We start from the raw sequence: 20,578 nt of genomic DNA on the forward strand, positions 1-20,578 counted from the left end.
CTATAATCAAGTGATTCATGCCATCTCCCAATTTCAGAGACTTCATCTGAATAATCTCTCAAAACTCAAGCTAAAATGAGAGAGAAATCTGATGTCACAAAAGCAAAGAAAATACTTTGGTGTGTAATACTCTGCCTTAGGGAACAGGTTGACAGTGTTGACAGGGTTTTGCCTGTGTTACCCTTCCCAGGAGCCTGCTCCAGCCTTTTTGTGCTCTGACAACTGGAGAGGTTCCCTGCATTTCCAGCAGCAAGAACAAAGTGTCACTGACTTTGTGGTTCTGTAGTTTCCTTAGGTCCTAGCGGAGCTCACCATCCAATGGCTATCATTGAGCTTCAGCAGACCTTGCATGATAAATAAATATAGCTACAGGAAGGCATGAGGAGCCCATAATTTGTGTATTAGGAACCTGAAATCAGGAACTGCTCTGCTGTGGCTTTGAGCACTGAGTACCAGATCTCACTTTAGTGAAGTTATACACATCCAGGAAGACAGTTCACTCATAACAGCAGCCAAAGCCACATCAGCCCAACACGGAACCTCTTGAATGCAGTGCACATTTATGACTAATTTATGTTGCTGATTTTGGCCCTAGACAGACAACTTAATATGATATCAATTCATTACTGAAGACTAGAGCAAAGAGCTGTGCATGTGGAGTAAAGTGCATGACCATTGGGATGGACAGCTTTAAAGCTTTATTCATAAAAGTAGGATCATAAAGTGGATCTGTTGCATTGAAGCTGCTGTGTAAATGTGAATGCTCCAGGATTTCAGCTTCTGCTGCTCTGACTTGAATACTTTATAATGAGAGAAGGACTGGAGAAAACCATACTCTGGGTTTGGAAAGCTGTGACCTGTGTCAGATCAGTACTTTCATTGCCACTTCTCCTGTATAGTCCTGGTTGCTTGGCCTCTTCTTTTGTCCCTGTTTTTTTCCAATAAAAAATCTTATTAAGTGGTCAAAAAGCTTGGTTATGAAGAAGGTGAAAGATGTCCAGAGGAATACACTGAGTTCAGAAAAGCTCTAATTTAGGAGAAACTAGAAATGGATTTTAGACTTATCATTAGCTTGGAGCTGGCTGAAACCACAGGAATCATTTGCAAGAAGTCCAGTTGTACTGCTTGTGTGGATGGCAGAGGGATTAGAAGGAGGAGCTGGGCAGAGCTGGGACTGTGACAGGGGATAATCTATGTGAGCTGCCCCTTGGAGGAGCAAGACCCTGTGACTAATCCCCATCTGTGTGATCATATGGAGAACCTGTGGAGTGGGGCTCAGCTGTGCACAGCTCACCTCCCTGTAAGTGGTTACTACATCCCTCTAGGCAGGAGGCCCATCAGCTCTCAGTGTGCCAGCACACAGGAGAGGTGTACTAGGTGAGAAGGGATCACAAATACAGACAATTCCATGGCTTTTTCTGTGCAGGAGGCTAAGAAGTTAAAGGGAAGGTGAAGGCAGTCAGATTGAAGACAGTCTGTGCACACCCACACTGGGATTGGTGAAGTATCATTTGAAAGGGGCAGAATTCAGGACAGACAGTTCTTGAGTTTCAGGAAACAGGACTAGAAAATTCAGGAGTAGCATGAGGCTAACCTTCTGGAAATAATTTTTTGTCATCTTCTTTAATGTTTTTGCTTTTTAATGAAATTGAAATATTATTCCCTTTGATGTTTTTTTCTGACATCTGACATCCTACTCTATCTCCTTCTCAGCTCCCATCCCAGTCACCTCCAGTGCAGAGCTTCCCAGAGCCTGTTGGAGAGGAGGAAATGGGCTCAGTCTCTGTATCTGCCTGCCACCAGTGGCATGGAGACCATGGGCCACTGGAATAGACACTGGGAGCAACTCATTTCGAATGTGGCAATATCAACTTCTTCTTCTGCTTGCATATTTCTCAGCGTCATGCATTTATGATCAAACATAACAGCTGACACGAGTGACTGTGCTGAGCACAGCCCAGAGAAGCTCAGACATCCCTAAACCCCAAATCCTCTTTCTCTTATCTTCTCCCCTTTGCCCACGGAAAACCATCTCGTTCTGTTTCTCTTCTGCTGGCAAACCAAGGTGGGAGCAGCTGTGAGTCTTCCCGTCTCATCGAGAGCTGGCACCAACCCGTGTGCGGCGGAGCATTGCTGGGGTTCAAAGGCCTCTCACACTTCTCCGTGCCCGGGAATCTCTCGCCCGCACTTCCCTCCTCCAGAGGAGCCTGTCCCAGCCCTGTCACCGCCCCCGCCCGAGGGACAAGGTGCGGGCCCGTGACCGCTGGGCGGTGGCTCTGAGGTCCCACTGGGACACGTCTGCTGTTCCCAGCCGGCAGAACAGAGCGAGCAGGGGCTGGGATGGTCTGGGGATGGAGGGCAGAGGCAGCCGGGCAGAGCTCCAGGGGTGTCCGGGCGGTCTGACAGCCGCCCCGGCGGTGGGAGAGGATCCCCGGCCGCGGCCTCAGAGCGGCCGACACAACCACCGCCCCGCCAAACAATAAAACATTAATTAAAAACCCCACAAAAACCCCCCAAATGTACCAATAACTGCCCCGAGAAGCTGCCGGTCCCGCTGAGCCGTGCCCGAGCCCGGCGGGGAAGGGGAGGGGGCAGCACCCGGGACGCCCCCGGCCGCCTCCCCGGAAGGGGGGCGAGGGGCGGCGAGCGGCCCCGCTCCGCCCCGCCCGGCGCTTTCTGTCCGCTCTCCCGCGCCGTACGGCCCGGCCGCGCCGGCTCCATCCGCTCACAACTTTGTGCTGCGGGGCGCGGGCGGCACCGCCGCGCTGCCCTCAGTGGGCTGCCCTCGGCGGGCCCGGCCATGGCCGGCATCGGCATCGACCACTCCAAGCTGCCCAGGGTCAAGGAAGGTGCGGCTCGCCCCGCGCGGGGAGGAGGGGGCGCCGGACGGGACGGGGCGGTGTGGGGGGAATGGGAGCGAGGCAGGGGAGAAACTGTTGGTTTGGGGTGGGTTTTTTTTTAAAATACATTATTATTTTACGATTTCCAGGCGCCGCGGCGGTTCGCGGCGCTGGCGGTAGCCGGGCCAGCGGGAGGGGACGCTCCGTGCTCCGGCCCTGGCGCGGGGGCTCCCGGGGCTGTCCCGGTGCGGGGTGTCCGGCGGGGGGACGGGAGGCGGAGGCCGGCGGCGGCACTCGCTGGGCGGACTGAGAGCCGCGGGCGCTGTGCTGGCCCCGCTCCCGGCTCCCCTCCCCGGGCCAGCGGCGGGGGGCGGGCTGGCAGCGCCGCTTCTCCCCGGGAGAAGGCGAGGAGCGGCGCTGGGGGAGGGCGCAGCCCTTTGTCTGCGCCGGGGCCGAGGCCGCCGCCTCCGCCGCGCTCCCCCCGCTGGGCTGGGGGCACCGGGCTGGGGCCGCGATCCCGCGGGGGATCCAGCCAGGGCACCCTGCGGGAGATGGACGAGCAGGGATGTCTGTCTGTCTGTCCCCCTGTCTGTCCCTCGCAGTGAAGGCTCGGCCGGGTTCCGAGTCTCCGCTCGGAAAAATGGGAGCAGAACTACGAATGTCCGCAGATTTGGCTGTTTGAGGGGGTCTGGTATTTTTGAGGCCCCGGTTATAAACACTTAGGCGTGCCGGTTTTTATGGAGAGTGGCCTGCACTGAGCTCGGGAGCGCCGAGCAGCCGCTCCCGCCCCGCAGACCCCCCGTGCCCCCCTCGCGTTCGGGTCCCGCCGGCCTGGCCTGGGCTCAGGATTCACCTTCCCTTGGCCGGGCCGGGCTCGGCTCCTGTTAGCGGCTCTGCCTCACACGTGTGCCTTGGAGCCCGGTTAAACCTGCCCTGCAGCTGCCTTGGCTTTAGAAAGCTTTGTAGGAGATAGTTTCTTCTTCCTGACAGTGATTTGTGCTACAAACCAGTAGAAGCTCTGTCATAATAGAGTTAGTTTAGATTTACTCTCTAGTAATAGAGAGCAATGGTTTCCTGCCTGAAAGAAACAAAACTTCCTTAAACTTGTTTCCCTTGCCGCTGGTCATTTTTTTTTTTTTTTCAAATTTCAGTTCTTACAAAATAGCAGTTGTGAATTTGATGATTTAGCCAGCCAAGAGTGGAAAACATGTTTCTGTGCAGACAGCTGGAGATTCCTTTTGACCCCCTGTCATCCTTTAATACTTCACTTGGTGTTACTGGAACAAAAGCTGAAGTTTTAGGAGTTAATGTTTGTCCTTTTAAGTCATTAGCAAAACTGTTATTGGCCATTTTAGTGTGGTCAGGATCTCATCCTTAGACTCTGTCCATACATGCTTGGCTACTCAAGAAAATGAATCCAATTAACCTTTCCAGTGGGTTGGTTAAAGTGAATTAAATCCCTGTGTAGATGCTTATATTCACAATTTAAATAAGCTGGATTTGATTTGCCCTTATTAATTTTTTTGAATTGAACTAACTGGACTGAGCTAAGGTTGCTTACATTCTGAATGAAAGTACATTTACAGCGTTATAGTGTAACTCAACCAGTCCATGGGAAATGTGCACCGATGGTATAGTGCGGATTAAGCTTCAAGGGTGTCCTGTTACTACGATCTGTTGTTACTTGATAGCAATGGGATTAAAGTAGTGTCCCAGAGCAACGTGCAAAGTACATGAGGTTTGAGCCATGTTCTGCAAAGCCTCAGGCATGTGTCACGCTTTTAGTTTAATGCAATCATTTGTTTTTGTTTTGGAAAGTGTTGAGAGTGAGCTATGATTTGGATTAGGTCTTTTCGTACTCTGTGTCAATGACAGCCAAGTTAAGAAATGCATTGCCTGCCATTCCGAGGGAAGTATTTATTGTTCCTGATAGAGAAATCACTGTTGATCCTTCTGGAAAAAGCGTTCCCTTTCTTTGTCCGGGGTAAAGGTAGGCTTAGTCATTCATTAACAATGAAGAACTGCATTTTGGTTTGAGTACTTTGTTCTTCACCAGCTCTGCTTTGGGAGAGGAGGTGTGGTGTGTGGATTCTCCCTGTCTGCAGGTAGCCAGGACTGCTGAGAGACAGTGTCATCCTCTCTTCTGGAGTGATCTCAAAAGCTCTTCTGAAAGTGGGATCATTTCAGTGCAGCAATGGCAGTGAAAATCTGGTCACTGTAGCCAGGTGCTGCAGGAAGTCTTGCTTCTTGTGTTTACTTTCCTCTTTTATCTCTAAAGGCATTTATATCAGCCAAAGGCCTGATATGGGTGGCATTTTGCTGGTAAAACCACTTCAGCTGGTCCAGTTTATTTTGTGGGCAGGGGTTTACTGATGTAAAATACACCCTCAAAACACATTTTTCCTAATTTAAACTACACCTTGCTGCTGCAGCCTGATGATACAGACCCATTTTTCCATGAGTAGTAAGTGGATCTGACCTCTGTGATCAGTAAACCTCTTGTAAGTTACTAGTTGAAGGTTTTGGTGTTAGTTGCAATCTGTGGCCTGTGCTTCTCTGCCTGCATTTCTGTTTGTCTCCCAAGTGTCTCTGACATATTTGCTTTTCATAAAACAGCCTTTGCTGTTTGCTCTTTTGACCTGCCTCAGGAGATTGCTCAGCTTTGTGTGTGTAGATCTTTTTTACTAGAGGTCTCATTTATGAGCCTTTTTGTGATAATCCTAGAAACGTTATTCTGATTAGCTACTTATAAAGCCAATAAAACTGTCTTGGGCTCTGCTTGATCTCTGACTTCCTCTCATCTCTGGTGACCTGATGCATTACTAAAAACTGTGTTTGGGAAGGGCCCCACCCTCTTTTGGCTGCCTGCTGGGAGTGAGCCCTTGGACTTGAGAGGCATTTCTGGCTGTGCAGGCAGGCTGAGCTGCACGGGAGGTGTTTTGGTGTGCAAACCATACCCCTTTCTGGAGGATATACCTGTGGTCCTGTCTGCTGTTGCCTTTCCAAAGGTCTGAGGCAAAGTCTTTGTGGAGGGAATGCCTGTCTGCTCAGGCTGAGGCTCAGTCTCTCATCCACTGCAGTCTCCAAGAGCCATCAGTTGTTGGCAGCAGGAGAAAAAACCCAGCTTTGGGCATTCTCCCAGGGGCTCCTCATCTTCCTGCCAGTTTGAATCCTCTGTGAGGATAGAGAAAAGGGAGAGGTGGGATGGGGGGGACTCTAAACTCTGCCCCAGCAGTGTGCAGCTCTGGAGAACTGTGGAAATTTGCAGTGGGTGAAGTGTTTTTATTGAATTTTATTTTTAGTAGTATTGTAAAGAAGTGCAAATGTCTGGGCTGATGATTAGAACTGACCCTGCCACTGCTGTCTGAAGCTCCAGCCTTGACAAAGGCTGATTGTGGCACCTGTGCTAGGAGAGACACAGCAATGCTCACACTATGCTTTCTACTCTTTGTTAAGCACCTGATTTGACTTTTGGGAGCTCCTGAGCTGTACATTCAAATGCTGCTGGTTGTAACCTGCTGCCTGAGAGGCCAGGATCCCAAACGTAGTAATAAAAGATACAGCTCTGACTGCAACCTTGGGGAAACAGGAAGAGTTTGAATATTTTCTGTCTTGGCAAAGCATTCTCTGGGCCAGGCAGTCTGGCTGGCTCTCTTTTGCCTTAGCATAAATTGAATAGAAGTTAGCTGTTAGCATCAGTCTTCCTCTTCCTCCCAGCTACAGACCTTTCTGCTGACCTCTGCAGTTTAACATGACCTGTGCTGAGACTCTTGCAATAAAAACCTCCTGGCTGCTGACCCTCCGAGTGACTGGGGAGGGGCCTGAGCTCTGAGGTGTAATGTGTCAGGCTCCCATAGAGCAGACTGAGGCTTTTGGCTTATAATGAGGACTTTGGTGCTCAGCAACTTGACAGTGGACAAGAGAAGTTTGATGTCTGTCAGAGGTGGAAGAGGATTGAGGAAGTGTGGATGGCTGGCCTGGTGTCTGATGAGGAAAGATTCTGCTTGGGGGTTTTTCAGGGGAAAGGTTTTGAGGGATGAACTGTCAGCTGTATTAATCTGAAGGAAGCATTGGCCTTTAACTGGATTAATATAATCAGGGCAACAATTCTGAGAGCAGCTGAGGGTCAACTGGGTCATTGTGAAGCCACCTGCCCCATGCCCTTAGGCTCCAGCTGGGATTTTTCCTTGCAGCATCATGATTTTCTGCTTTGTGACTTCCTTTTTTAAGGGCTCTGAGAAATTCAGGCAAGATGAATGATTTGAGGGCAGTGGGGAGGTGGAGAGTGATGGGATATAGACACAGGTCACTGGTTCACATCCAGCTCTTCTGGGCGATAGGAGATCTGTTTTTCCAGTGTGCATGAATTCAGTAGCTGAGGCTGTAGCACTCATTTCACTTCTGGGTAAAGCTGGGTGAAAGTTTCATTATGCATTCAGTGGTTCTGGGTCTGCTGTGCTTGGCAGAGATGAGCAGGATTAGCATATTTCATGCTCTTGGCTCTGAAAGGTAACTGAGCAAGCAGGTCTGCCTCCTTCCATCCCTAAATCTTTAACACTTGTCCTCTCTGAGCTGCTGTGGAGGTTGTACTGAGGCAAAAAAATTGCTTGAAAAGCACTCTTTGGCAGAAAGACACTCCAAGACTCCTGTTGATGCTTTTTGCAGAGATGTTTCCTTGGCTCCTGACAGATTTTTGGATGGGGTAAGAGGGGATGCAGCCTATTTTTGCACTGATTCCTGGGGATGCAGGGATAGCAGCAGGGAGGTTTTCTCCCATTACATCGTCCGTCACCCGTAGCTGGTCTCCGAGTAATGCTCCCAGCTGAGCTGTGTGTTTACGGTCACCACGGGCCTCTGTTTAATCTTTCATTTCCTGTGGCCATGGGAAATGTCGGAGGATGCCAGGCAGAAGTTGGAGATGGCTGATCCAAGGAGCAGGAAAGGCTGATTCTGCTCTCTCTGGTGCAAGAAAAGCCCCACTTGGAAAAGCAATGGGATATGGCTTGAGGCTGTGTGAAACTTCTGTTTTGCTGGAATAGGCTTTCTTTTTCTTGCTCAGAGTCATCCAGTTCACATGAATGTGCTGATTTGTAGGACAAAGTAACAAGTTCCCTGCCTGCTTCCTTCTCCCCTTTCCAGAGTGTCCCCAGCTGGTTCCTGCTCCTTCACTGCTGCTCCTGTGTAGTGCTGGTTTGAAGGCTGAAGGACTGAGGAAGGAGGTTGGTCTGTTGGTGAAACTGCCTTAAAACTTGAGAAGCTTTAGGTCCATTTTCTGGCATGGCACTCGCTGCTGGTTTGACCTTCAGCTGTTGTCCGAAAGGTGATAACGACAGCTGCTGTTGTGTGCTGGTTGGCTGCATTGCAGGGAGCAAAGGGCATGTTTGCTGGACATTTCCAGCGGGAAGGCTGCTGTCTCCCTGGAGGCTGACGTGTGTCAGCGATGCTCTCTGTTCACCTTGCAGCACTGGCTTTTCCACAGAACATGTACAGGACTTTGTGAAGGTCCCTTGACACTTCATTTATACTTCCTTTATAACGAGTAGAAATTGGAGCCTTCCTGCTGTTTTCATTCTCAGTACTTGAAAAGATACCACACAGCTCACTGAGTGCTGTGTGGCCTTGACACTGTATGGCTGCTGGGAGAGGCTTTTAGCAGGGCTGGAAAGAGAACGAGAGAGTGCAGCATTAGGCTGTCTATGTAAGGGATGCAAAGCAGTGCTGTTGTGAACCTTGCCTTGAGCAAAGGGGATCAGTTAGGCCTTAGTGCTCATAAAATTTACCCTGTAACCCCAGGCACTCTGTGAATTAAGCTTGCCAGAAGTGTTACTCTTCCTAGGGAGAAAGGTGTAGATGAAAGCCTGCTCAGAGCCTAGCACAGCCCATCTACACCTGCCCAATTATTTTGTGTCAGGCTCCTGAAGCTCAACTGATGATTATTTTATTTGCACAGCAACCCATGATGTCACTGACACGATGGTCTGTCAGCCAAACTAAAATAGTGAGATCTTTTTGTCTTCAGCCTGAGTTGGTAGAGGTTTGGTTTGTGTGCTCTTGGTAGCTCTGCCCTGCATTAGGTGCTCTTCAGGACAGAAAGTCAAAGTGGGATTGTAAGTGAGTCACTTTTTTTCACTTCTCTTTTCAAAAGAGGTGTAACAAACCATGTGCAGTAAAACTGAGTTCCTGTATGCATTTTTGTTCATCCTTTCCGGAGCCCTTTTGCTGAACCAGAACTTGGTAGCTAGAGGTAGCTCTAAGGGGAAGTGTTCTGTGGGCTCAGTATGTGGTGTTCAGTAAGTGATGACAAAGGGGAAAAGGACGTAAGTGAGGTAATATTTGAAAACACTGAGACACAGACGTTCCATAAGGACACTGACAGGAGTGACATGAGAAGTAATGTGGCGAAAGGGAGGAAGGAAGTTTATGCAAGCAGGAATATTTCCTGGCAGTGAGAAGGCAGGGGTTTTAATTCCTTTCTGCATTATATGTGTAGCGTTGGCTCTTTACATCCAGACAGGACAAGAAACTGGAGAATGCTCTGGCTGGAAATGCTCCTTGCAGAGAGGGACTGTTGCCACTGACTTGGCACATGGGTTGGGGTAGTGCTGCTCTGGCTCAGGACAGCCTCTCCTGATGTGGGTGGAAAGCTTCACCTCTGCACAGCACAATGACTTTGCACTGCAAAAGCAGCTGGATATAGTAAGCATTGCTTGTAGCATCCTGGTGCAAAGAAATGGCCTCTCCCTCTGCTCTGGTGTTGGTTTTATTATTGGGGTCCTGGGTGGTGGGATGGGAAGGATTTATGTCCTAGATTCACCAGCAGTTCCTGGAGCCTTTGGCAGTGCTGCTGGGGTGAGGTGGTGGAGCACAGCACAGAGAAGGCCTGGGAATGTTCCAAGGCACCAGGGTGTTGGCTGTTTTCATGGCAGGCAGAGAGCTCTGCCATTCTCAGGGCTGTGCTCTCCTGCAGGCCATCTGGTTGGCGCCAGGTTTCCAAAGGAAGTTGATACTGGGAAGAGGCTGGGCTCTCCTGACCTTAATTGCAGTGCTGGAAAGACTGAATCCTTGACTAGGGCTGCACAGCCCTGCCTGAATTCCACACATCCCCAATGCAAGGTGGAAAAAGCAGGTTTGTCTCCAGCTCAGTGCTCAGCTACCTGGTATTCAGGCAGCTGCCATTGCCCACAGCAGCAACTCTGGCTCTGTAACAGGTGAACTTGGTCCTGATTTAACTGTTCTTTTTTTTTTTACTTTTCCTTTTTTTTAAGAAGCTGTGAGTATGCAGTATCACCTGAAGCCGATACAGTTCTCAAAGCAAAAAATGTTACCTTTACTGACCTGGGGCTCATTTAGTGCTCTCTGAGAGGAGAAAAGGCTGCCAGCCTGCTTCTTCCTCATGCTTTGCAATGCGTGTGAGCTGTAGGCTCAGATGCAACACAGCAGTTTGCTTCAGAATGATGCAGGAAGCTCTGCCTCCCTGTCCATCTGGCCTCAGAAGCCAGGGACTTATTCTTACCCTTCTTTGCCAGCATTTTAAATCTGTAGTTGCACTTATGGCAGTGTGCCAACACAAGGCTGTGACAGGAAAGGGGACATGTATTGTTAGTGCTGCAGCTTTTCTGATTTGTGACTTGTAGATGGATGTGGAATTTTGACTGATCTGGGGCCAGCTTTGGTACTTTGTGTTCCCCAGAGCTGACTAATAAACCTGGACAACTTAAACACAGGAAGCAAAGGGGGAGTGGGGAGAGTACCCATGAGGAGCTGGCAGAGCAAAGGGAAAGGGTTTTGAAACAAACCAACAACCTCGGTTAGTTAGGTAAAGGATAGTTGTTCTTGCAGAGCAGCTTTGCAGTGCTGGCAGCAGCTGAACGGGTGGCAGACAGGCGTCTTTGCTTGCATCCTAGCAGCCACCTTTCTAGGGAAAGGGAAGCTGATGGCAATCTGTGCAAGAATTGGAGCTGACTGCAGGATTAGTTCAGATACCTTCAGCTTCGAATGCAGCAGCTGGCAGGGTTTCCATCAAGGCTGGGAGGCTGCCCAGAGGCCCATCCTGCTGGAGCTTTGCTTCTTCTGGTATCTGATCTGGAGGAAAAAAACCTGGCTGGTTTGAATGTGCACTGACACTGTGGTGTGCCCTTTCAGCTGCAGCTCTGGTTTAGCTACAAGGCATGGAGCAGTCTCAGGGCTGGTTCTAGTCATCCAAAGCCTAAAGAGAAAGTGACATCTCTGGGGACTTATTTTGCTTATTTTTTTCCAGACGTTCTTGTTTCTCTATACAACTGCAGGTCACTGTCATGTAAAACCACACTGTGGGGCTTAGAGAGGAACTTGAACCCTTTTTTGGCACTTGGTGGTTTCTGTGTGGGTGTGAGGTTTCCAGCAGTCAGCCTTTTGTAAGCAGTCACCAAACTGAGTCAGGGCATGAAGCTGTACCAGAGGGGCATTCAAACCTCCCTTTTTGCATCCTGTCTTCCTTGTATTTTGCTAGATTATCTTCCAGGATTAAGCTGGAGGAGAACCCTGTGAGAGCTGACACTTTGCATTAACTCTGCTCTCAGCTGCCTCTTTGGAGCTGCTGTGTGAGGTTATTCACCACAGCCCAAGGGCTGAGAAATGCTGGTGAAGTTTCTGCAATCCAGGGTGCCATGGCTCCTGAAAGCCACCCTGAACCACAAAGTGGGCCTGCCAGCTCTCTCTGCAGAGAAACTGCTGAAGTGAACAAGGGGTTTAGCTGTGCATTCATCAGAGAAAGGAAGTTTTGCCTATCTGGGAAACTCAGTGTGTCCTTCTGAAAGTTTTGTGTGGTGTAAAATTGGCTAAAATGCTGAAATAAAAGCTGAATTAAACAGCTAAAACAACAGAATACAGTGATACCATTGGAGATGGGTGTGGGGTAAGGGAGTGTACATGCAGCGCAGATCTCTTGAGATGGAAGCTCCATGCCCCAGCAGTTTTCTGAGTGGGTGGCTGTTTTGAGTTGCACTTGATGAGGCTGTTTTTCTGTTCCCCCTCTTTTACACCAGTTTAAATGAGTGCTGTTTGGCTTAAAGCTAAAGGTGCCATGTCATTCTGTCTGCAAAAGAAACCAAAAATCCTTCCAGGAAAAAGGCATCATACGATCCGCGGGGCACAGCTGAAGGTGTGTCTTTGAGCTCAAATGGTGCTCATGGGGCCTGTATGGACTAGGGATTTTGACCTCTGTAGGTGAAGGCAACTCCTGCCCTGCTCTGCAGTGATGTGTATGGTAGTTTGCCCTTGGGCTAAGTGAGGGTAAAGCACAGCTGTTGGAGTCAAGTGTTGTTTGTTTTGCTGTGGTCCATGTTTGGGAGGCAGTGGTTAAAACTGACTTCTAGAAAAACTTCTTCTTGCCTTTATTGTTGGTTGTTCGTTTTGCACATGTGGTATTAGCTGAGTCAATTGAAGCTGTGTCAAATGCTGGAGAGGATGAACTACACAAACTTGTTCTTGCTGATGATTGAGATTAACTTCTTCCATACACAGATTCAGTTACATCTCAGATGTTGTGAGGGGGGTATTTGGCTGCCTGAGGTCTTTTTGACTGTGATGTCAAACCAGCCAAGGCATCCTTGACAAGTACACCTACCTTGAAGTTGTACACCTGATGTTACTCAGTCCACAGTGCAGTGGCTGAGCTCACTTGTGATGTTTTGGGTGTAGGCAGTCCTGGACAGGTGGTTGGACATGGGGCAATCAAGAAACTCTATGGAGATGAGTGTTCTGAGCCTTGGAGGTAATGAATGACTTGCAGTGATTAACACATATTGTATTATCTATCCGCTTTCTGCTTTAAAGTGTTAACATATTCTGTGTGTTGAACCCCTGCAATAGAAAGCAGCAGCTGTAACAGCAATGTTGGCTGTAGGACTTGGCAGTGTTGGACAGTTCTTGTGACTCAGGGTACTCTGTGTCTGGGGGCCCAAGTGGACATGGCTGAAAAGGGTGAATTTTCAAAGCATGGGTGTCATTACTTCTTAAGGCTCAATGCCATTTTTAGGTACATCTGAGAGCCTTGGCACAGAGTGGCTGGAAAGCTGCCCAGTGGAAAAGGGCCTGGGGGTGCTGGTCAGCAGCCTGCTAAATATGGGCCAGTGTGTGCCCAGGTGGCCAAGAAGGCCAGTGCCATCCTGGCCTGGATCTGCAATGCTGTGGCCAGTGATGGCCAGAGAAAGGCAGTGAAGCTGGGAAGGGTCTGGAGCACAAGTCCTTGAGGAGCTGGGGGGGTTTAGCCTGGAGGAGTCTAAAGGGAGACCTTATTGCTCTTTACAAGTCCCTGGCAGGAGGTTGCAGCCACGTGGCCATTGACCTCTTCTTCCAAGTATCAAGTGGTGGGACAAGTGGAATTGGCCCAAGTTCTGTCAGGGAAAGTTTATATTGGATGTTAAAAAAAAACATCTTCAGCACAAGGATGATCAGTGGTTGAAACAGGAAAATATTTGGGTCACCATTCTAGGAGATAGTAAAAAGATGTGTACATGTGGCACTGAGGGATATACTTTAGTGGTGAGCTTGGCAGTGCCAGGTGAGTGGTTGTACTTGATGGCTTCATGTTTTTGTTTTTTTTTTTAAACCTGAGTTATTCTAGGATTTTGTGATTGAAATGCTCCAACTTAGCATTTTCTTCTGGAAGTCAAAGGGATGGTCTTTAGATGGTCTTTAATATTCTTGACCTATGAGTTGTGTTTTAAGCTTTGGGAATGAGAAGATTTGCTCTTATTTGGAAACACTGTAGGTGAAACCAGATAGGGTGGAATTATCCAGTGATGAAAAACATGGCAGCCGTCTCTAGAAAAGCAGAATGATAAATCTTACCAAATTTGTGTCTGGGTCTTGCTCGAAGGATAAACTTTCGAGGTGCTTTGTGGTATTTTTCCACTATCTTGAGTATCTCCAGCTTCCTGTTTACACTGCAAGCACATCACCTTCTGCTTTGAGGTGTTCAGCAAATACTCTCTCAGCTTTTGAACTGGTCTGGTACAGTGTGCAGGCTTCTTCCACTTCTGTAAGAACTGGGATTGCCAAACAGAACTGAGATTGCCTTGGAGAAGGTATTTCGTGAATGTTGATGATTTCTGTCCCAAGGCAGGTTAAAAAAATATAATGAAGTTCTGTGGGTTAGATTCCAAAATGCATAAAAGTCTTCCTTTTTAAAGCATTGTTAGGCAGGTGAGAGCTGGTGAATTTAGGACATAAATCCTTCCTATCCCACCACCCAGCACCCCAATAACAAAACCAACACCAGAGCAGAGGGAGAGGCCATTTCTTTGCACCAGGATGCTACAAGCAATGCTTACTATGTCCACAGAGAGAATGGTGCAGACAGAGCACAAAAGTCTCATGGCCTTGACCTCAAAGCATTTAGCTTAGACCAGAGAGGATAACCTCCTCCCCAAATCCCAAGATGTTCTTAGCTTTCAGGCCAAGGCTGCTAGTAAAAAAAACATGGTGATTTGGTGATTTATATATTTTTAATTGTTATTAATTTGCATGTTTACACTTTTCAGAATTAGGCTGAGACCCCTCACTTTGGTTTCCCCTGTAGTCACCCAGTCTCCTTGTGCTGCCTCATAGCTCCCAGCTGTGTGTGATGCTCTGGTGCTGTGGCTGAGAAGCAGAAATTGTTCCCTTTCTCAGGCTGTCCAGACCTGCCCTCTGTCTGGGATCCACCTTCTCCCTGCATGATTTTCTGATTTTCTTGGTGTGATGGGGCCTGGTGAGCAAGGCCCTAGGAATGTCATCTGTGTAACTACAGCAGCCAGACATGTCCTAGCCAGCCTCTGTCAGCACCCACGTGTGGTAGCAGGAGCTCGGGTGTCTCCTGGTGTGATGGAAGAGGCAGGGCAGAAATGGGAATTGCTGAGGCTGGGCCATATATCTCAGAGCAGATTTGCTGGAAAGGAAAGGTCCCATTTGCACGTTTCATCTGGGAGCTGCCCTCAGGGCAGCCCCTCACCTCCAGCTGGGTGGCTGCTTGGTCAGGTTGTCTTTGTTTCCAGGACATAATTTGCAGATTTTAGAGACTTACCTGGCTTGGAGTGGCCTGACGAGTCCCTGCTGGTAAGAGTCTCTAAGAGGTCCCAACTTCCTTTCTAATCTGCAGGAATTTACATAACTCAGGCGTCCTCCTGAGACTGCTGGCTTGTGAAAGGCTGCATTTGCTGCTTGCCATTAATTTATCAACTCTGTAGACCCTAAAAATGATCTTTAGCTGATGACACTGCTTTTTCATGTTACTTTTGTCTTGCTTCTCCCTCCTGTCCTTCAGATCAGGATTCAAGAACTGCAGATGCTCTAAACTATGACTCAGCCCTAGTTTATTTTGTGAATTACCCAGCACACAATGCTGACGGGAAAATGCAGGGAGTGGAGGGGGGTGGGGAGCAAGAGATGGTTTTTAAGACCCAAAAGGGAATGCTTGGAACATGAATCTGTAGTCCTTAGGTCACTGAACTGGCCTCTATCCTGGACACGTTATATGGGCCATGTGAACCAAGGGAGACCTGCAGTGGGTGTCCAAACATGATCTAAGACTTCAGGCAGGAGTGAGGGAGGTGTTTTGCTGTGAACCTTGCTTGAAAAGCCAGTGGGGGCTGACCTCTTGCTGAGATTGTGTGTTCCACAGCACCCATTGTTGGGTGTTACCTACCTCCTTGTCACACACCTGAGTATCACTAACAACATCTAAGGCTGCCTTTGCTCCTCTGTTGTGGTTACCTCGATCTATTTGAAGCAGTTTGGGGTGTTAGAAATGCTGAGCTGTGGAGCTGAGGTAATTCTAGAGAAAATTAGTGAGGTGGGTGGCAGAATATAAAATGAGCTGTTGTACCTAGGGACTTTCTTATCTCAGCCGTAAAGGTGAGGCTGCAAGCCATGCTTCCGAGAGCCTCAGATGCACCTATGCCCAAAAAAGCATATTTCCAGTGAGACCTACCAGAGGAGAAGACCAATCCATGGAGCTTGCAGAGGGGCTCTCAAGGATTCTTCAAGACATGAGAGCTCCTTCCTCCATGCATGGATTTTTGATCCTAGCAGTATTAAGGGTGATGCTTCTGCCCTCATCCTCCTCAGCTGGCACCTCTGCTGGCCATAGCAGCCACTGGGATTCCTGGGCAGGCATTTCTTTATCGACAGGTGTGCCAGAGTGAATTCCTGGTCTGCTCCCTGCTGTGCCAAGGCAGATTGGCTTAATCAGAATATGGTAAACCTGTTGTGAATATTTCATGCTTCTCTGGACTTGCCAATTGTAGCTGCTCTGATTGCACCCCCGCTGCTTGTTTGACTGCCTGGTGGCTCCCAGCCGGGGCCCAGGGATGGGAAGTCAAGTTAATTTGCAACAGCGAAGGTAATATTAATCTCACCTTTCATTTTTTAGACAAACAGGGAGCGAGGAAATGGATTTCTTTTCCCTTAAATATGAAGCCTCTCAGAGAGGAGAAATTGAGTCTGTTGTCATTGGGGCCATCCTATTTCTCAGCACAAACCCAAGTGCACATAATACTTAGTAATGATTGTGCTGTACCCTGCTGAGACTGGGCAGGGAATGAGAACTAGTGCTGATGAAACTTCATTTCAGACCATGCCTGGCTAGTCCACATCTCCAATTATTTCATAGTTGCCTCATTGTTGGATGTGAGTCTTCAGGGATTGCTTTCCTTGCCCTCACTTGCAGCTGCTGTCATGCTTGGCTCGGTGCCATGGGTACTCGATCTGGTTGTGAGGGAATGCTCTGCACTGCCATCAGCCCCAAATCTGCTAGGGAGGTGCAGGTGTCCCCATCCTTTGCCACCTGGCTCTCTGACAGTGCTTCCTTGTGTTTGTAATGGGATGTTCTCATCTTCCTTAGCACGTTGTTCTCGGGCTGATGGGACTTGAGAATAATGTGCTCAGATGAGCTGGAGGCAGCCAGCCCAGCCAAGTTTCTGACAGTGACAAAAGGTCTTGTGCTGCCTGTCCTGCCAGCAGCCACAGCAGCACAAAGAGAGAGCTGTGTGCTCGAGCTGTCTGTTTGGGTTTGTAACAGGGGTGTGTGTGCAGCCAAATGGCTTCTTCAGCAATGCTCAAATAATTCCAAATGTGTGAACAAACCCAAGGCTTGCTGCTGCCCCACCAGTTTGCTCCATGCTGTGTCCTCTGTGAGATGGGAACACCAAGGAACCTGGACACTGAGGAGCTTCCAATGTGCATACCACTGGTACCTTCCAGCTTCTGTACTGGACCTTGGTGGGTTAATATCCCTGGTTTAAGACCCAGCCTCTTTATTCATGTCTAAGCCTTGCAATGTGGTGGCTCATCCCAGGGCAGTGTCCCCACTTGCTTTGTTGGTGTTGTGGGGATGTGGGACAGGTGGTGGCAGGGCACAGCCTCAGGTCTGGGTGCTGTGGCCGTGGCACTAGATCTGGGTGGCTTTGGGTCAGGAGCTGGAAGTTGCACCAGGGAAGGTGGTACTCTGGCCCTATATGTGCTCCTTGGCCCAGGAACTGCACTTCAAAACAACCTTAACAGGAGCCTTTGTCCCTGTTTTACATCAGTGACATCCAGGAGCTTTCAGTGGTAGCCTGCAAGAACTGAGAATTTGAGGAGTTTGTTTTGCTTGTTTGTTTGGAGAGCCATGGACAACTGCCATCACTTCTCTGGAGGAACAGCTAGAAGAAGCAGGCCTGTCTATGCAACAGAAGTCTGTATGAACTTTACCTTTTTATTTTGAGCCCATGCTTTCTTTAGGAAGTCTTTAGTGGCCTGTCAATCTGAAAGGGTTAAACAGTCATTGTAGGGATAAAGCTCAGTGATAGAGATGAGACTGTTCTGGGGTTGGTGCAAGACTGCCGAAAGACAAGGAGCAGCGTCCTACCATGGCCCTCCCACTTTCTTGCCCATGTGCCAAGCATGTGTCTGTAGTGTGTGTTTTTCCAAACAGAGGAGTGTGTCTGGGTGTGGGTAGAATGGTGTAAAATAGAAACAAAAACAAAGCTGAAGTCCTCCAATGCTCATGTTCCTCTCTGGGGAGGATGGAGTGAAGGTCTGCCAGCGCCATTAGCGCCATGACTGACTGACAAGACAGAGCTCTTGAATACCACAGGGATCAGGCAGTGTGTGAGCCTGTGCAGGATGGATTTGGGAAGGGCTACGATGTACTTCTATAAGCATTTCTTGTAGCAGTGATCCTTACCAAAAAAAAAAAAAAAAAGTGTAGCTCTGAAATATTCCTCCTTGCTCCTGTGCTGCCTGCCTTGTCTTGCTGGTACAGATGTTCAGGCAGCTGTGCTGTGGGCTTGCTCAGAGACCTGTTGCAGTTAAAAATAATATGTCCCTCCCATCCTCCCATTCTCTGTTTTTGTTTATTTGGGTTTTTTTTGTTGTATGTTTGTTTTTAAGAAGAGCAAGTGCTGCTTTTTAAATACATGGCAGTAATAACAGCCCTAGATTTGGGCAGACTGGCTCCGTGCTGAGGTGTCTGTGATTAGCTCTGAACTCATGGTAAGGCTCAAACCTCTCAGTTGGAAGTGTCCTTCCAGCAAGCCAGATAATGCTTCTTGTGAGCAGAAGGTGGTTGTTCCACTGTCATTCTAGGAAGCTGAAGTAGTGTTAGGGGTCACTGAATTAGTCTCTAGGGCAAGACTCCCTTGCCCTATCCTGTATAAAGCATGTGTTGGTGACCACCAAGCACTCTGGGTTTGTCACCTGTGAATAGCACTGCTGCCCGTGACTCAGCTGTGGCTTTTCCAGATCTGTGGCTCAAGGCAATGTTTCTTTCTTTGTACAGAAATGGTCACTGGAAGCATTTCAAGGCTATTGAGTTTCGTATCATCTTTCCTTTTTTCAAAGAAGTTGCACTGAAAAAAAGCAACAACAAAACCTTAATTACACCATCCAGATTTGTTCATGCTTAAAGTGGGCCACTGTGGGATCCTGTAACTGTGACCTTTGTCCTCATCTCCACCCTGCTGCGTGTCACTGTCCTTCCCTGAAGTGTTGCTCTCGCTCTTAGGAGCTTTTGTCATCTTGAAACACCCTTCAATGCAGACTGAACCAAAAATTCCATTGAATATGATAAAGCATTATCTGATCTCTTGGTACAGACAACTAGAAACTCTTCAAGATGTTTTGTGAAGATGTGGAGTAATGTCTTGATGCTTCTCTAGTGGAGTGTGTGCATCTGTGAGAAAAGGGAAGGCTTGTGGGATTGTGTCTCAGGAAAACGCAGCTACTGTCTCATTTCCTTTGTGGTGGTGGAAATGTTTTATCTTTTCTGTCTCTGAGTCCTTTCACAAACAGAATCCTCATAAATTCCCCTTGTACTTTTGATGCATCTAGGGGTTTTGGGGTTATTTTCAGTCTATCTTTTAGGCTGTGCCTGTGTTCTGCTAAAGAGAAATCTTGGTCTTCCCAGAGGTTCTGCCGATGAAGTACAGCAGGAGGAGTTAGTACTTCCCTCTGTGGCTTCAGAAGCACCTTGTAGTTCTTTGCTTTGTGATGTGTTTCAAGTGGGACATATTCCCCTCTGTGGGTGCTGTTAAGCTTCTTAGCTTGTCACGTTGAGGGAAAATAAGTGACAGACCTCTCTAGTGTAAATTTTTTTGTGCCACTGCCTTAAACTCCCCTTGAAGCAGGCAGAAACCCCAGGTCTGGCAGATGTGTGAAAAGGGGCCCCATCCTGACGTCTCAGGGGACAGGTCATTGTCTGTCTTTGGTTCACAGGGAAGCTGATGTGAACCTGCCACCAAAAGGCTGAGCCTGATGCTGTGTGTCTGTCCCTGTCCCAGTACGTATGTGGCTTATGTTTTGTTGCCTTACTGCCTATCATAACAAGTTAAAAATACACTCTGGTGTTTTTCTACAGTGTAGGTAGAGCATTCCTTTGCAAGTTCAAGTGGGAAAGTGATAGGTATTGGCAAAAATCTGCTGCTTTTTATCTGGTGCCAAAGTGAGTTTGTCTGTTTCCCATTTCACTTGTCTCAAGGTTATTTTCAGCATCTTTTGAAGAAGCTGTTCTTATCCCTGCCCATAATGCTGTGGTTGATCCCATATCTGGGTTCTAGGTGCAAATCCAACATCTGCACTTCAAACATTCAGTGAAGCTTACAAGAAACAACTGAAAATGATGCCTGAGTTGGTAGAAATGCCTTGCAGTGAGAGCCATGAAGCTCAGTCTGCTCAGCTTTGGAGAGGTGCCAGCGTGCACATACCCTTTGTACCATGAAAATACTGTTCTCAGACTCTTTAACCTGGCACAGAAAGTCACAGTAAACACAAATGCTTGCACTTGGTTTTAGATGAATGCAGTTGGTGTGGGCATTGATATAAATACATAATATATATTCTGTTTGAATGGAAGGCAGAGTTTTGTACTGAAGGTCTGTTCCAGTGGTAGCATGGACAGTTCTGTTCTTGAAGTGGAGGTCAAGGGGAGAGTGGAAAAGGAATTTTATGCCAACAAGGACAAAGAAATAAACTCACACAAAAATAGACATGATGGCAGGAGTGGGGAAAAACACAAGTCCAGACCTTGGCTGGTAGAAAGTGTGTCAGAGGTCCATATGTCTCTGTGCTCCCCTGACTCCCATAGCTCATTTGATGCTTTTTTGTTTGGTTTTATTTTTTCAGATGCTAATTCTCTTTACTTTGTTTCCCTGTTCAGTATGTCGAGACTTCGCTATTCTGGAAGATCATACCTTGGCCCATAATTTACAGGAACAAGAGAGTAAGTAGCAATGCTCTTCAGA

At 48.2% G+C, this 20,578-nt stretch overlaps 1 protein-coding gene across 4 annotated transcripts in view; it reads left to right on the plus strand.

The window, feature by feature from the left end:
* The first annotated feature begins 2,723 nt into the window (after nt 1-2,723).
* The window catches only part of CCDC50 (coiled-coil domain containing 50), a 38,489-nt gene continuing 20,634 nt past the window's right edge, over nt 2,724-20,578 (plus strand). Inside the window, exons 1-2 of one of the 4 annotated variants that reach the window (XM_083868653.1) lie at nt 2,724-2,849; nt 20,494-20,556. In XM_083868653.1, coding sequence (XP_083724779.1) covers nt 2,801-2,849; nt 20,494-20,556 — 112 coding nt within the window. In that variant the 5' untranslated portion in view covers nt 2,724-2,800. Of the gene's footprint in view, nt 2,850-7,441; nt 7,543-19,552; nt 19,618-20,493; nt 20,557-20,578 lie in introns of those variants that run through there. The other 3 variants (XM_083868656.1, XM_083868655.1, XM_083868654.1) reach the window with 3 other exon arrangements.

This window comes from Zosterops lateralis (assembly GCF_965231275.1).
Source record: "Zosterops lateralis genome assembly, chromosome: 10".
Lineage (NCBI taxonomy): Eukaryota > Metazoa > Chordata > Aves > Passeriformes > Zosteropidae > Zosterops > Zosterops lateralis.